Source organism: Onychomys torridus, chromosome 2, assembly GCF_903995425.1.
Source record: "Onychomys torridus chromosome 2, mOncTor1.1, whole genome shotgun sequence".
NCBI classification, from domain to species: domain Eukaryota; kingdom Metazoa; phylum Chordata; class Mammalia; order Rodentia; family Cricetidae; genus Onychomys; species Onychomys torridus.
Genome location: NC_050444.1, coordinates 5,831,552 through 5,847,064, shown reverse-complemented (window position 1 = coordinate 5,847,064; position 15,513 = coordinate 5,831,552). Strand labels below are relative to the sequence as shown.

At 40.1% G+C, this 15,513-nt stretch overlaps 1 protein-coding gene across 2 annotated transcripts in view; it reads right to left on the bottom strand.

Annotated features, from left to right (window-relative positions):
* Window positions 1-687: 687 nt before the first annotated feature.
* Tgs1 (trimethylguanosine synthase 1) overlaps window positions 688-15,513 on the bottom strand; it is a 42,643-nt gene continuing 27,817 nt past the window's right edge. For both annotated transcript variants that reach the window (XM_036177503.1, XM_036177504.1), the window contains 3 exons: window positions 12,889-13,105; window positions 9,716-9,794; window positions 688-1,054 (listed from right to left, as the gene is read on the bottom strand). In XM_036177503.1, coding sequence (XP_036033396.1) covers window positions 926-1,054; window positions 9,716-9,794; window positions 12,889-13,105 — 425 coding nt within the window. In that variant the 3' untranslated portion in view covers window positions 688-925. The remainder of the gene's footprint in view (window positions 1,055-9,715; window positions 9,795-12,888; window positions 13,106-15,513) is intronic.

The following is a 15,513-nucleotide window of genomic DNA, read 5'->3' as shown; positions in this document are numbered from 1 at the left end:
GGGCATGGGGGTGAGTGTGCACACACACATTCACACTCTCTCTCACACTCTAAAAAAGGCATCTATTCAATAAAATATACGTTAAGTATCCAAAAAGGGAAGGCACGGAATAAACGGTGTATCAAAGGAAAAGTGTATCTGTATACACTGGTATACTGCAATTCAATCTTTTCTTCAGAAGAATTAACATGGGGGCCAGCAGAATGGTTCAGTAGGTAAAGGCTCTTGCCATATATTTCGCCTGGTGACCTGAACCTGGTTCCCAGGAACTCACACAGTAGAAGTAGAAAATGGATCTCTGCAAGTTGTCCTCTGACCTCTACACACGCACACGAAATACAAATGCAATAAAAAGTAAAATACAAAACATTGTTAACTGTGATTATCCTTAGACAGTTGAATAAAAAATAGGTAAAGCAGTGGGAGAGTTTTACTTTTCTTGTTATAGCATTAAATTAGTAGCATTATTTCACTAAGGGTTAACGTGTAGGCAGGAACTGCTTTGTTTTTCTTTAAAAAAGCAATTACACACATACAAAGATGTTAAACTAAAACAAAGAATAGGAACATACATATATACACAGATGCACTTAATTTAAGCACAGGGTCATGCCTAGACTAATTTTTTGAGGCAAGGTCTCAGGTAACTCAGGCTGACCTTGAATTTATGTAGCACAGGATGGCCTTGAACCTCTGAAGTGCTAGGATTATAATAGGTACCTGCCACCACCTGGCCCTGATGCTGTTTTAAAGTACAGAACAGTTCAGTTAATATTACCTGAAGATCTCCAACCACATCATTAGCCTTCATTGAAACTCACAAAGGTTTCCATATCACACATGCACACACTGTCAGGAGCCCAGAAGACCTTCCCAAGTATCCCGTGTTCACACGCCACTCTCACTCTTCATGATCTTGCTGTCCTCACACTTCTGCCTCAGAGGCTGGTCTTCTGATCAGGTCACCAAAATATGCAGTGATTGTCTTTAATTTGTTGTTAAGAAAGTTCTGTTCTATTTCTACTTGCCCTCCAGGCCCAGCCAAGGATGCCACCTGCCAGGAAGAACACAAAAGTCATGCACACTTGCAGGATTTTTTTTCTTGAGGCATGGTCTCATTAAAAGGCTCTGGCTAGCCTATTTACTCTGTAGACCAGACTGTCCTCAAACTCAGATATCCTGCCTCTGTCTCCTGATATTAAAGGTATTCACTGCCATGCTCAGCACAAACATGATTTTCAAAACAGCTTTTATTCCCCCAATCTAAACTATCAGTAAGAGAAATATTGGCTTTTTATATAAGTCCTTCCTATAAAGGAGTATCTCATTCATTGCTGCTTGCCAGATTATGTACTAATGCAGTATCTGGTATAGACATACTTGTTTATACCACCTTGACATGACTCAGATTGCTATGCCATGCTGTTCTAAAGATGCCATCTCTCCAGTGCCATAAACTGAGGATTCAGACAAAGAGAAAATGGACAGACCCTGCATATGTCATGTCTGTTTTATCACAGACATTTAAGAACCCACTTTACTAAGAAATTCAATTTTAATTTTTTTCTCTGTAGGTGGAGGCAAGAGGCCAACTTGTCCAACTTGTATGGGTAAGCTCTCTCCTACCATGTAGGTCCCAGGGATTGAACTTAGGTCATTAGGCTTGGTGGCAGGTACCTTTATAAGTTGAGCACTATCATCTACTAAGAAACCCTTTTCTTGCTCACCTTATCATGTTCATAATATTCTCTCAATTGCTCAACATTTACTGGCTTTTGAGTAGAGCCTACACTTTTCTAATTATCTCTTTTGTGGATCTTTATCTCTGAATACCTCCTCTGTCCATAGTTTTTTTGGGTGTTATTGTAAATTTTAAACATATTTGTGTGTGTGTCTGTATTACTGATTTTGAGGTCTACTAGAACACAGCTACTTACTCAAGTAGATAAAAGCGTGCCGTCTTCCAGAGTAATTATCAAGATGTCAATCAAACAACCGGACAATAGAAATTAGCTGCTATGGAGCCTTTTGCTCTGAGAACACTTGTTCTGGTCTTTGTGATATTTCATACCGGCTAAGTTTCCTTCCTTCCTTCCTTCCTTCCTTCCTTCCTTCCTTCCTTCCTTCCTTCCTTCCTTCCTTCCTCCCTCCCTCCCTCCCTCCCTCCCTCCCTCCTTCCTTCCTTCCTTCCTTCCTTCCGAGATAGGGTTTCTCTGTAGCTTTGGATTCTGTCCTGGACTAGCTCTGGTGACTAGGCTGGCCTCGAACTCACAGAGATCCACCTGCCTCTGCCTCCCAAGTGCTGGGATTAAAGGCATCAGTTTTTATACAGATAAGGTTTCCATCTAGTACCACCCCCTTCTCCAACATTTGAAGAGATTTATTAACTGAGAAATCTCTACCTTCTAACTAACATACAATCTTCTTCATCAATCAGGATGCAAGATTGGTAAAATTGAGGACATGGGGATGCAGTGGACAGGCCCAGCCAGTTAGAACAGGAGTCATGTGGTAGAGAAAGGGAAACTCAAGTTCTGGGGGCAGGCAAACTACATGGTTAACTGCCACTGGCAAAACCCAAGCTGTCCATTCTGTAAGGAAAGGTTCGTGGGCTGGAGAGTTCAAGAGCACCAACTGCTCTTCCAAAGGTCCTGAGTTCAATTCCCAGCAACCACATGGTGGCTCACAACCATCTGTAATGAGATCTGGCGCCCTCTTCTGTATACATAATAGATAATTCTTTAAAAAAAAAAAAAAGGTACTCAGTGTCATCTGGATTCACAAGCTGACAGAACCTGATCTCACACCACAGATAACCTGGTGGAGGGTGAGAACGACTGTGTATTACTGGTGAGCATAATTTAAAGTTATTATTTCGCTTCCCTGTTAGAAGACAACTCAGATACAAAAACGGACATAGAAACAGACTATTCTATGAGATACGTCACTCTCCATACCCACCTCTGGTCCTGCAGACAGAATTTGGGGCTCTACATATGATAGGCAAACACTACCACTGAGCTGTAGCTCCAGATCTGTATGGAATGTTGTTAAACATTGTCTTGAAAAAACCCAATCCCAAACTCAAACAAAACTAACCATCCACCCAAACAAACAAAAAAGCCAAGGAGGGTCGAGTTGTCCTAGAGGAGGGCCAGGAGTTGCCTGGTAGGTGGTTATGGGTTTAACTTATTTTATTTATTTTTATGGGTATGGGTGTTCTGCCTGAATGTCTATGTACCACATATGTGTAGTACCCGCAGAGGCCAGAACAGGGTATCAGATCCTCTGGGACTAGAGTTACAGCAAGTGCTTTTAGTTGCTGAGCCATCTCTCCAGCCCCCACATTTACTTCAACTTCTGTTAAAGTCTAGGGATGCTGTCTAGGGTCACCTTGTTATTATATGAACCAGCATGAACATGATCCAAGTGCTTAAACTTTTTCTAAAAGTATAAATGCTCTGACATGTTTCGTGTAGTTTTGAAAGCAAACAAGGACAAGGAGCTACTATGCTACATGGGCTGGGAGGCCTGCTCAATTCTCATGCCTGGTGAGAAACAGAGAGTCCATGCATGGGGATTTCATATAAAAGTGGAATCTGAAACTGTAGCATGCAGCTACCCTAGATGACAAAGTTGTTCTGAGGTCTCCATCTCCATCTACTACATAGGCTGACTATTTATAAGACTTCTCCATGTTTGCAAAGTGCGGTGAATCTAAAGCCAGTGCTTCCTGAAATTCTAGACTGTTAAGGGAAAGGAAGGAAGGAAAATAGTATGGATAGGAACCAAGCAGCAAGACACATTCCAAACTGTGCTCTCTTTAAATAAACCCAAGCCTTTGGATTTCAGAAGCAATTTCAGAGAGATACTTTATCTCCAAAGAGCCTCTCCCAAAAAGATGTTTTTAATGAAACAGTTCTGGTTTTATAGTGAGAGTATGTATAGCAAGGGATACATGTTCTAGAATAACTAAAAAAAAATGCAGCCAGAATTTCAAACAGACTTACAATCTTACAATAAACTCCTTACACCTTCCAACCTTGCATAACTATTTCCTTTCATTTTAAAAACCTCACACATGGATACAATTTTTTTTTGTTGTTTAAAAAAATGTAGATTTCCCCCTGAAACTCATTTCATACCAAGCAGTTTCCTTTATCATTTTCTAGTGTCAATACTCCCTCTAGAGGCAGGAAACACAAATCAACTACCAAGTTTAATACTGTGTGCTGTAGATGTTGTCTACAGGTGCACTCTCAGACGCATAAGATGTGAGTGCAGGGGAAAATGTGAAGGCCAGAGGTTTACACCTGGTGCTTGCCTATCCTCAGGTACTTTTCATCTATTTTTCTTTACCACATGAACCATCTCCTTAATTCCTACAGGTCTAATTCTGACAGGGCTGGAGGACGAAAGCAAAAGTAAAAAGAAAGATAACTTTTCTTTTTGTTAAAAGAAATTTAATCACCCAAACTTTCATAATAAAAAGTGGCTTTCGAGCTTGGCATGGTGGCACACACCTTTAATCCAAGCACTTGGATGGCATAGGCAGGAGGACCTGAGTTTGAGGCCAGCCTGCGTTGTGGCCCAGAGGTTTCCTAGTTAGATTTGAGCTTGTTTTACACAGCAGGGCTGCATTAGGGGATGGCTTGACCACGTGCATGATCACCAGGTGTTTGGGATGGTCTGCACTTGGCTGTGCTGGGGGGAGGTCTTTTGCTTCACCCCTTGGCATTTCTTTAAAAGCCCTTTAGCAGAGACAGAAAGGGCTGGTGGGTTTTGACCCAGGCCTTCTCAAGGTTATCCGGTGTTTTATAACGGTCTCTCTCTCTATATATGTTGCTATCTACACATTCCTTATTTCTCCCTGATCAAGAGTACGGGGTGGGAGGTGGGGTGGGGTGGTGGTGGTCTCCCTCAAATGGCACCAGAAACACGGACAAACCAGGGACTTGGCGAAAGCTTGGGGAGAAATCCCCGTGGGAAGCAGTTGGACTGGTCGAGTTTTGTAGTGAAAGTGGAGGCAGGGTTTTTATTCTTAGGAGGTAGAATGGGGGGGGGGCTGAAAGATGCCCAAGTAAGGCTGCAGCGTGGATATATCTCCCTATCAAAGTTTCTTTTTCTCTCTCTTAAAATTCCATCTGAAAAATAAGGAAGGTAAAGTGTAGTAATACAGTGTAGGAAAAACTTAGAAAAGTAGAATGTAGGAATATAGCGTAAAGTAAAACTTAGAATAAGATAAGCAGCAAGACAGAGGAACCATGTCCTTAATTTTCTAACTATGGGGCTATGAACACAAACTGAGATAAATCAGAGGAAGAAACGGGGGAAAAAAGATTCCTGTGGGAAGGTTTTGGTCCCAAGCAGCAGGCAGCAGAGAAAGAATTTCCCCTGAATTCAGGTGAAATAAAACTTTCACTCTATTGATGCTACCACTGTCTGGAAATATCGTACCATCAGAATTAGTTTCTTCTTGGCTTTGAAGCCAAAATTTAGAGAATAGAAGTTTTCGGAAAACCTGGTGATCTTTCTCTCTCAAAAACTGAACGCTTTATTGGGAAAAACTTAGCAATCTCTCTCTGTAAGGACATAATTAGATTCAGCTGGAGATATCAGTATGGGAGAATCACCTGTAATGGCTTTAGAAGCACCATCTATGTTGATTCCTTTGAACAGTAGCAGTTTTGGTGAACAAGTAACCTTGCCAGAAATATTGGGCTTTAATAAAAATCTATCAAAAACATCAGCATTGTTAAAAGAATTCATGGCAAATACAGCTTTAAAAAAATTAAGAAGGGGAAAAACTGACAGCTTGGTGATGAATGTGAAACAGAGGAGCTCCAATGACACTCCTCTAGATGAACTGGAGTGAGAAGTAGCTAAGTCAGTTTTCCTGACATGAAGGTTCCATCCTGCAGTCTGGGGATAGTAGGAGAATAAGGAGACCTCCAGACTGCTGAGGAGTTTGGGATCAAGTTTCAGCAATGTTTCAGGTACACAGGGGAACCTGCTGAAAGCTGCAAGTCTGGAACCCCACTCCAAGTTAAGACAATCATGGGAAATTGACCGTTGTAGAATTGCTACACGAGCAGTTCAGAAACAGAATGCCCTGAAGTTTCTTCTCATTCTCTTTTCTTCCTTTTGGGGTTTGGTAAGTTTATTCTCATTTCTACTTTCTATATGAAGTCCAAAGAAAATTACTCTGTATTGTTGGAAGATAATGTAACATCTCTTCTAAATGTTAAGAAAGCTTTTCTAAATCTCTTCCAGGTGTTAAGAAATATTTTAGGTGTTTGCTAAGTTAGATATTTGCTAATGGTAGCCCTATATAGATTTTGCTTAATATTTCTTATGAATATAAGTTTGTAAAATAGATCTATAGTTTCTTTATGAATATAAAAAGTATATGTTAAGGCAGTCCTATAGTTTCCTTAAGAATATAAGCTTGTGAGAAGTATAAATAAGTATATGTTGAGTGTGAGTTTGTGAAAAGTGTAAGTATTGAATTTGAGTCTAAATGCTTAATGTAAGCTAGCAAAAGAAAGTGTAAATATGTATAGAGATGTTTATACCAGAATTATGTTGAGGATAATAAAGCAGAGTTTGGTAAAAAGCTAAGGGAATCTTTAAGTTGGATGTAGTCTATTGGATACAGTCAAGAGTTTAGTTGAGAAAGGGCTTGGCACAGCTCAAATTGTTGTAGACATCTTAAGACCCATTCCAAAAAAGATGCCATCTCTATCATCCTCTACTCCTGTAAAGGATGTGATGTGGCAGCTATGGAGATTGCTGTGGTGGCTGTAAGCTCAAGAAGAACCTGGGTCAGAGCTGAGTTCAGTACTCCCTCCTACCAGGCAACTTTTCTTGAGAGCTTCCAGCCTAAAACAGAGTATACTTGTTGGAAAGTGTATCTCCATGACAGGTAACGGAAGAAATAATCATGGAGAATGACCTAAGACAGACCTCAGTCTATCTGATGGGGCCTGAGGGGCTCTTTAAAAAAAGAAGGAATTGTTGGGGTCCACAGAGGTTGCCTAGTTAGATCTGACTTGCTTTATACAGCAGGGCTATATTAGAGGATGGCTTAACCACATGCATGATCACAGGTGTTTGGGATGTCTGCACTTGGCTGTGCTGGGGGGAGGTCTTTTGTTTCACCCCTTGGCATTCCTTTAAAAGCCCTTTGGCAGAGACAATCAGGGCCTGAAGGATTAGGACCCAGGACCTCCCGAGGCTATCCTGTGTTTTCTGCCTGTCTCTCTCTAGCTATATTTCTATCTAGTATTTCATGCTGCTCCTACTCAAGAGTACCCTGGAGAAAAGTGAGGGTAGGATGGCACCCCACAAGCCTATTCTATACAGCAAGTTCCAGGATAGTTACGGCTATTACACAGAAAAACCCTGCCTCAAAAAACCGAGGGGAAAAAAGTGGCTTTCCTATTGCTACTGAAACACCCAAATGAGTCTGTCTAATAGTACTTATTAAGGACCATGGCTTAGCCTGTGAAGATCATGTAGCTGCTTAGGAGACAGTTCTGGAGCATTGTGGCAGCCTAAGTCTAGAAAGCAGTTACGTAAGTAATAGATAACAGGTTCAACATGAAGGCTGACCTAAGAAACTCACAAACCTAAAAAGAATAGGAGTGTCATCACACAGACTACCTTGAGAGGCTTAATGTTTGGCCAAAAAGATAAAAAATGGACAACAGAAGGCAAGACAGAAATTCATTTCCCTCTAACTCAGTATAAGCACTCAGCCTTTTATTTACACCCCGCCCCCCCCTTTTTTTGGAGCTGAGGATCGAACCCAGGGCCTTGCGCTTGCTAGGTAAGTGCTCTACCGCTGAGCTAAATCCCCAACCCCTTATCTACCCTTTTTAAAGCCCAGAGAACCTCAACTGTGGAGCACATTATAATTACTTGGAGAGCTAAAAACAATTAATGTTTGTGCCTCATCCCAGAAAATAAAGAATCTTTTTTAGTGGATCAGGGTTATCAGTGGTTGGAGAAATCCAGTTAGCTCAAGCTACAAGACTCTTCAAGAAGACACAGAAACCCATATATGAGTTGAGGGTGATATAGACTGAGGTGATCTAGATGGAAAAAGTAAAGTCTAAAACACTAAAACTATACTGAAGGTCAACATGAGTAACAGGCACTCTGGCAAAAAAACAGGAGATGGTGAGGAGGTGGATCTTTGTGAGTTCGGAAACCAGCCTGGTCTACAGAGCTAGTTCTAAGACAGCCAAGGAAGGCTACACAGAGAAACCCTGTCTTGAAACAAAACAAAACAAAACAACCCACAAATACAAAAACCCCAAAACAAAGGAGATAGCAAGGACAGTTAAAATTGCTCCTGGTCAAGTTAAAGGCGGTCATTTCCTTTTCTCCCTTCCTACTCACAGAGACTTTTCTGTCTTAGCTGAAGTGCTGGCATTATGAGCCACTACACCTTGGTAAGGTCTTATCTCTATAGCTTGATCACTGCCTTCCAAACTATGTAAAAAAGCTCCTGTTCTCAAGGTGGGTTCAGTAAGGTAGGCCTTGCAGAGTTGCCATGCAAGCATCTGTAACATTCATCATCCATCATCCTATCAACTCATCTGCATCTCTGGGCTCCTCAGGAGCTGTGGTGGTAGAGGACAAGCCAGGGACAACTTCTTTTTTCTCCCACAGGTGAGGACCAAACCCAGGGCCTTGCGCTTGCTAGGCAAGCTCTCTACCACTGAGCTAAATCCCCAACCCCTGCCAGGGACTTCTTATAAGCAGGTTCTCTGGTAGCAATGGCCATACCAGAGGTGCAGCAGATGGCAACTGAAGCTAGGTGTCAGACTACTAGGAGGTAAATCTCTGATGGATCAATCTCATTTTAAGGCAAGGCCATCAGACTACAGATTCCAGAATGTACTTTGCTTCTGTTGTGTCCTTGCATGCTGACTGCTATTATGTATACGGTGTGGGGAATCTCCCACTGTCTGTATTGTAACGTGTTAATCTCATGAATATATTCCATCTACTGGGCAAATTTATATCTGTGGATTGTCAAGAAAATGATTTCTTAAGCTGTTAAATTTTAATGAATAGAAATAATGCTAGGATTTTTATAACTAGGTCTATTGTTCCTCGGGGACTGTGAGATACTTAGGACCTGTTTTATATCACAGCTTAGGCTCACATTGGAAAATAGTTGTAGCCCCACAGCTCTATGACAACTGTACACTGATTCAATGCTTCAAAGTAACTTTAGACTAAGATCAGGTGCCTTGCTAATGGTTTTTTAGATAAACATTCCCCATTTTAGTTCTATCTGGCTAGGTCATAAGTATAAAAAGCCCAGTTACTGCACTCAGCTTTTTATTTACCCTTTTAGTAGGCAAATGATTAAGTTGTTCCACCCATTCTTGACCTCGATTTGTGAAAATATATTCTGACTAGTGAAGGATACAGAAAATAACTTGATTCTGTAGCCCCTAATGAGGGCTGCACATGGTTTCAAATGTAACTTTTATATTGCCTGAAGGATTTCTGTTGGGTATATTTAGCTGTGTAGAACAAAGAGAGACTCAACAAGAGAGAATAAAGAAAGTAACTTTCAAAATGCATGTGAGTTTTTTCCCCTCTTCTCTAAAAATCCCTCAGATGGAATCCTTTTCTACCCATTCTTTCTAACAGGTAAGCAGAGGCACACAGAATTTTCTCAGCAATGGCTTACCTGGTCAATATCAGCATTTCTTGGAAGAAAATAAACAATATTATTAGTGATCTTCTGGGAAAGCCTGAAAATTTCAAAGGTGAAGAACAGTTAAGGAAAAAAAGGGTAATTTCTGAGCAGAAAGAGATGTTCATTATTTGGCACAAATCAAGTGCATTTTGTTAAGTAACAAAAAGGCACAGATTTAAATCCAGAGGATAAGATACAAGATTTTGGAATCTAGAAACAACAGCACCCCGAAAGTTTAGAAGATTTGGCTGCTTTAGTGTAAGGCAGTATGAGTTGAAGACCACTACCAGCAGACCCGAGGTTTTGAAGAAACTTTCAATTTGTGCTAATTCCAATTCCAAACAGCAAATACATCTCTTAATCCTCAAGGCAGGTTCAGCACAGACCCAGATTGTGGGCAGTTCAGCGGTGCAGTTTTTGTATCATGAATCAGCTGCATGTCAATCCATCTTCATAAAACTCTAGCAGACAGCACTGTTGTCTACATTCCTCAGGAGCTGTGGCTGGGCTCTTTCTTTACAATGGCAAAATTAAATAGTAAGAGGGAGCTATATCTATAGATCAACCAAGTCTTTATTTACATTGAGTGTTTTAAAATACAGCTAGAAGTTCTAGCTAGAGCAATAAGACAACAAAAAGAGATCAAAGGGATACAAATTGGAAAGGAAGAAGTCAAACTTTCACTATTTGCAGATGATATGATAGTATACATAAGTGACCCCAAATATTCTACCAGGGAACTCTTTAAAAGGACAGAGAAACATCACCCTCAACAATAGCCACAAATAATATTAAATACCTTGAGATAACACTAACTAAACAAGTGAAGGATCTTTTTGATAAGAACTTTAAATCTCTAAAGAAAGAAATTGAAGATATCAGAAAATGGAAGGGTATCCCATGCTCATGAATAGGTAGGATTAACATAGTAAAAATGGCAATCTTATCAAAAGCAATCTACAGATTCAATGCAATCCTCATCAAAATCCCAACACAATTATTCACAGACTTGGAAAGAACAACATTCAACTTCATATGGAAAACCAAAAACAGGATAGCTAAACACATCCTGTATGATAAAGCAACCTCTGGAGGCATCACCATCCCTGACCTCAAGCTCTACTATAGAGCTATAGTAATAAAAACAGCCTGGTACCGGTATAAAAACCGACATATGGACCAATGGAATCGAATTGAAGACCCTGACATTAATCCACGCACATATGAACACCTGATTTTTGACAAAGAAGCCAAAATTATACAATGGAAAAAAGAAAGTATCTTCAACAAATGGTGCTGGCATAACTGGATGTCAATATATAAAAGATTACAAATAGATCCATTTCTGTCACCATACACAAAACTCAAGTCCAAGTGGATCAAACACCTCAACATAAATCCAGTTACACTAAACTTAATAGAAGTGAAAGTAGGAAGTACTCTTGAACGCATTGGCACCAAAGATCACTTCCTAAATATAACACCAACAGCACAAACACTGAGCACAACAATTAATAAATGGGACCTCTTGAAACTGAGAAGCTTTTGCACGGCAAAAGATAGTCAATAAGACAAAAAGCCTACAGAATGGGAAAAGATCTTCACTAACCCTATATCTGAGGATTGATCTCCACAGTATATAAAGAACTCAAGAAATTAGACATCAAAATACCAAACAATCCAATTAAAAAATGGGCTAAAGAGCTAAACAGAGAATTCACAAAACAAGAATCACAAATGGCTGACAGGTATTTAAAGAAATGCTCAACATCCTTACTCATCAGAGAAATGCAAATCAAAACAACTCTGAGATACCACCTTACTCCTGTCAGAGTGGCCATGATCAAAAACACTAAGGACAGTCAATGTTGGAGAGGATGTGGAGCAAAGGGAACACTACTCCACTGTTGGTGGGAATGCAAACTTGTACAACCACTGTGGAAGTCAGAATGGCGGTTTCTTAGAAAACTGGGACTAGAACTACCTCAAGACCCAGCCATACCACTCTTGGGCATGTACCCAAGGAATGCTCAACCATACCAAAAAGATACATGTTCAACTATGTTCATAGCAGCATTATTTGTAATAGCCAGAACCTGGAAACAACCTAGATGCCCATCAACTGAGGAATGGATTAAGAAGATGTGGTACATATACACAATGGAGTACTATTCAGCAGAGAAAAACAATGACAGCATGAAATTTGCAGGCAAATGGATGGAACTAGAAAAAAAAATCATCCTGAGTGAGGTAACCCAGACTCAGAAGGACAAACATGGTATGTACTCACTCCTAAGTGTATTCTAGATATAAAGCAAAGAACAATCAGACTACAATCCACAGAACTATGGAGGCTATATATATATAGCACGGGAGACCCTAGGATGACTGTAGCTTATAGTAAGATTTGGTTTTACTCAATTACTGAGCAACCCTCAATGAAACATTACACTATTAAGGTAAGAATTTATAGTGTATCAAGCTGATAATAGAAAAATTAATTAATTAATCTAAAAAAATAAAAAAGAAAAATTTTACTAAAAAAACCCTAACAAACCAAACAAACATATTTTGCTAAAGCAAAAAGGGGAAACTAGGGGCTCATCATTCCTTTCCACATTCTATTCTTTTCCTTGTTTTATATATTTTAATTTCTTTATTGGTGGATTCTGCTGGAGTATCCACTTCAGATAAGCACTAGAGGGCTCCTGTTGCAAATCACCCTCTGGAGCGATGGAAGGATCTTTCTACTGACACTTGCAGGCGACCCTATCTGATGTTGGTGTGGGCCCAGGATTCTGCTTATGTCTTTCCCTCAGGACAATGAGATTTCTCATTGGGTTTCTGAGCGCTGTGTGCGCCCTATGCCTGCAGCTGAAGCCCAACATGGCAGAGATCTATTAGACCTTCGTGAAAAACTCTCCCTTTACATGGGTTCTGGGACTCAAACTTGGGTTGCCACATTTATGTGGCAAGTGCCTTTACCAGCTGAGCCTTCTAGTTGGGTCCACATGAACTGTTTTCTGTGTAAAATACAATGAAATCATCAACTGTGATTAGTTAATACCTTTCCTCTACACACACTCTCACACACACCCTTCCCTTTCCTCTCTAAAAGCATTTGTATAGACTACTATATATATATATATACTTCCAAAGGATATCCATCAGGAAACATCATTGTCCTTATGTCGAAGGTCTCTGTAGTGGCATAATCTGGTCCCCCCCAAGGTGGGCTTAGGAACACAACATCAGCCTTCACACAGGGAGCCAAGAGCAGGAAATCTCCACAGATAAACTCTATCTTATCTGCTACCCCATAAACTTCAGCATTATTACGAGCAAGATCAATCTTAACAGGGTCAATATCAATGGCAATCACTAAAAATCAAAAAGAAAAAGTAAGTTGACATTGAGAGTTCATCAGTCCAGTAATCTGGTTTTCTGAATAAAACACACACACACACACACACACACACACACACACACACACATGTAAGAGACATGTAGCTACACATAAATGAAAATTTTAGTTTACATATATTTAAATTAGAAGGACTCACATAGAGTTGTATCAAGAAACCATGATCCGCCAGGTGGTGGTGGCTCATGCCTTTAATCCCAGCACTTGGGAGGCAGAGCCAAGCGGATCTCTGTGAGTTCGAGACCAGTAAGTAAGTTCCAGGAAAGGCGCAAAGCTACAGAGAAACCCTGTCTAGGGAAGGAAAAACAAAAACAAAAACAAAAACAAAAGAAACCATGATCCATAGAGCAGGTTTTCATGTTGTCTTGCCCCATCATCCAAAGCAAGTGGCAGTAGTTGCCACAAAATATGGAGGACTTGCAGGGAGGGGTTGTTGAGGGCTATGTAAAGTTGGAGCAATAAATGCTTACAAATGCTACTTCTTGCATGTAAACCCCAATGCTGGTTTTCAGAAAAGACCAATTTCCTTAAAATGAGTCAATGTTTCTAGTCTCAAAGGCTGTCAGGGCAGAGGCTAGGTCATCATTGCCCTAGGAAGACCCAGTATTGACTACTTGCTTCCTTTTCTTCTTAGGGTCTGATAATTTGTAAGGGTAAGTGATAAAGTGACAACTAGAGGTTATAGAGCAGTGGTTCTCACGTACATGTCTGATATGCTTGATCTCTGGTATGATATCCTTATGAAAGAGTTGTTCAAACCACAAAGGAGTCAGCGGCTGAGAACCGCTGCTATAGAGTGAGCTGACAATGAGGATATGGCACTAGCCTTCCTTTATGACCCACATTGTACATCTTTTTTTTTTTTTTTTTTAAATCAAATGTGTGTTAAGCTACATAACTTGTCAACAAACCTCAATTAAGAAATCAATCTACAATATGCATGTTTTTCCATATTTAAATAAAATTTCTAGACTTGCTTTATAATAGTGTAGATATTTTAACCACCATCTTATGACAAAATACTAAAAAGGAGTGAGTTTGATAACTTTTCTTTTTTTTTCTTCTTCTCGTTTTTCGAGACAAGGTTTCTCTGTGTAGCTTTGCACCTTTCCTGGAGCTCGCTTTGGAGACTAGGCTGGCCTCGAACTCACAGAGATCCTCCTGGTTCTGCCTCCCGAATGCTGGGATTAAAGGCGTGCGTCACCACCACCCGGCGAGTTTGATAACTTTTGAGGAAAAATATTTTCATGCAACACACACACACACACACACACACACACACACACACACGAGGCTTATTTGAAAAAATCTGGTAAATGTGAAAACCGCTTTTATCTGTTACTGGGAGATCACATGAAGTCAGCAAATGCCATGCATGCCTAGAACACAAGATCAAGGTTTTGGTCATCAGTTCTGGTTTTAAAAAGGCAATGGGCAAATCCACCTTAGCATTTTCTGACTTCTATACTCTGCTTCCAGAGTAATATTTTGCTTTCCTCATCAACTTTAAAAAGTTCATATAAATTAATGAGATTCTGCTGAAATCCACTAAAAAGGAAGCCACAACCTATTGGTGAATATAATATGAAGATAATGTGGGAAAAGTATCTTTGGAGTATGATTTGGCTGCCTTTGATTTCCAAAGCACTGGGATAACAGAAGAGCCATACATCCAGTACACTGTAGGTAGGGCTCTACCAGGATATATCTTTAGCAACAGGCAGTTAAAAAAAGGGGCTGGGGGCTGGGGGTGACCTCTCTGTAGCTCATTCCAATCTCTAACCTGCAACCCTCATTCCTGTCTCCCAAGTGCTCATATGCATCACCATATTCCACGAGAACATTCCGTTAATTTTTAAAAGCATTTATCTACTTATTTATTTATGTGTGTGGTGGCAAAAGCCCTTGCCCACTGAGTTACCTCACTGCCAAACAGTCCACTTTTTAAAGCCTTCGTTTCCTGACAAAAAGCACACTACACATCTGACAGTAATTAGTAGACAATACAATAGTGGAGATTTTTTCTCTCCTGGTTCCATGGTCAAACAATCAGGAGGATGACATACTATTTAAAGAATTTTTGGAGCTTTGGGATTTTACAGTTGAAAAGTATCACAAGACTAAGTGATAAATTCAAATGTGTCCTACAGAGAAAGCTTGGTCCCCATCCACTGTACTTGGATTCTGAAGAACGATTATTTATAGACTGCGAGAATCTTGGCTCCAGCGATTCATAGGTATGTTCACAAAATCCTGTGCAATTATTTATCTTTTTTATGTCTTAATTTATCTGTGAAATCAGGATAGCAAAAAATATAATTTATGACTGCTGACTAAATATACACATATTAAGTGCTTACTAAAC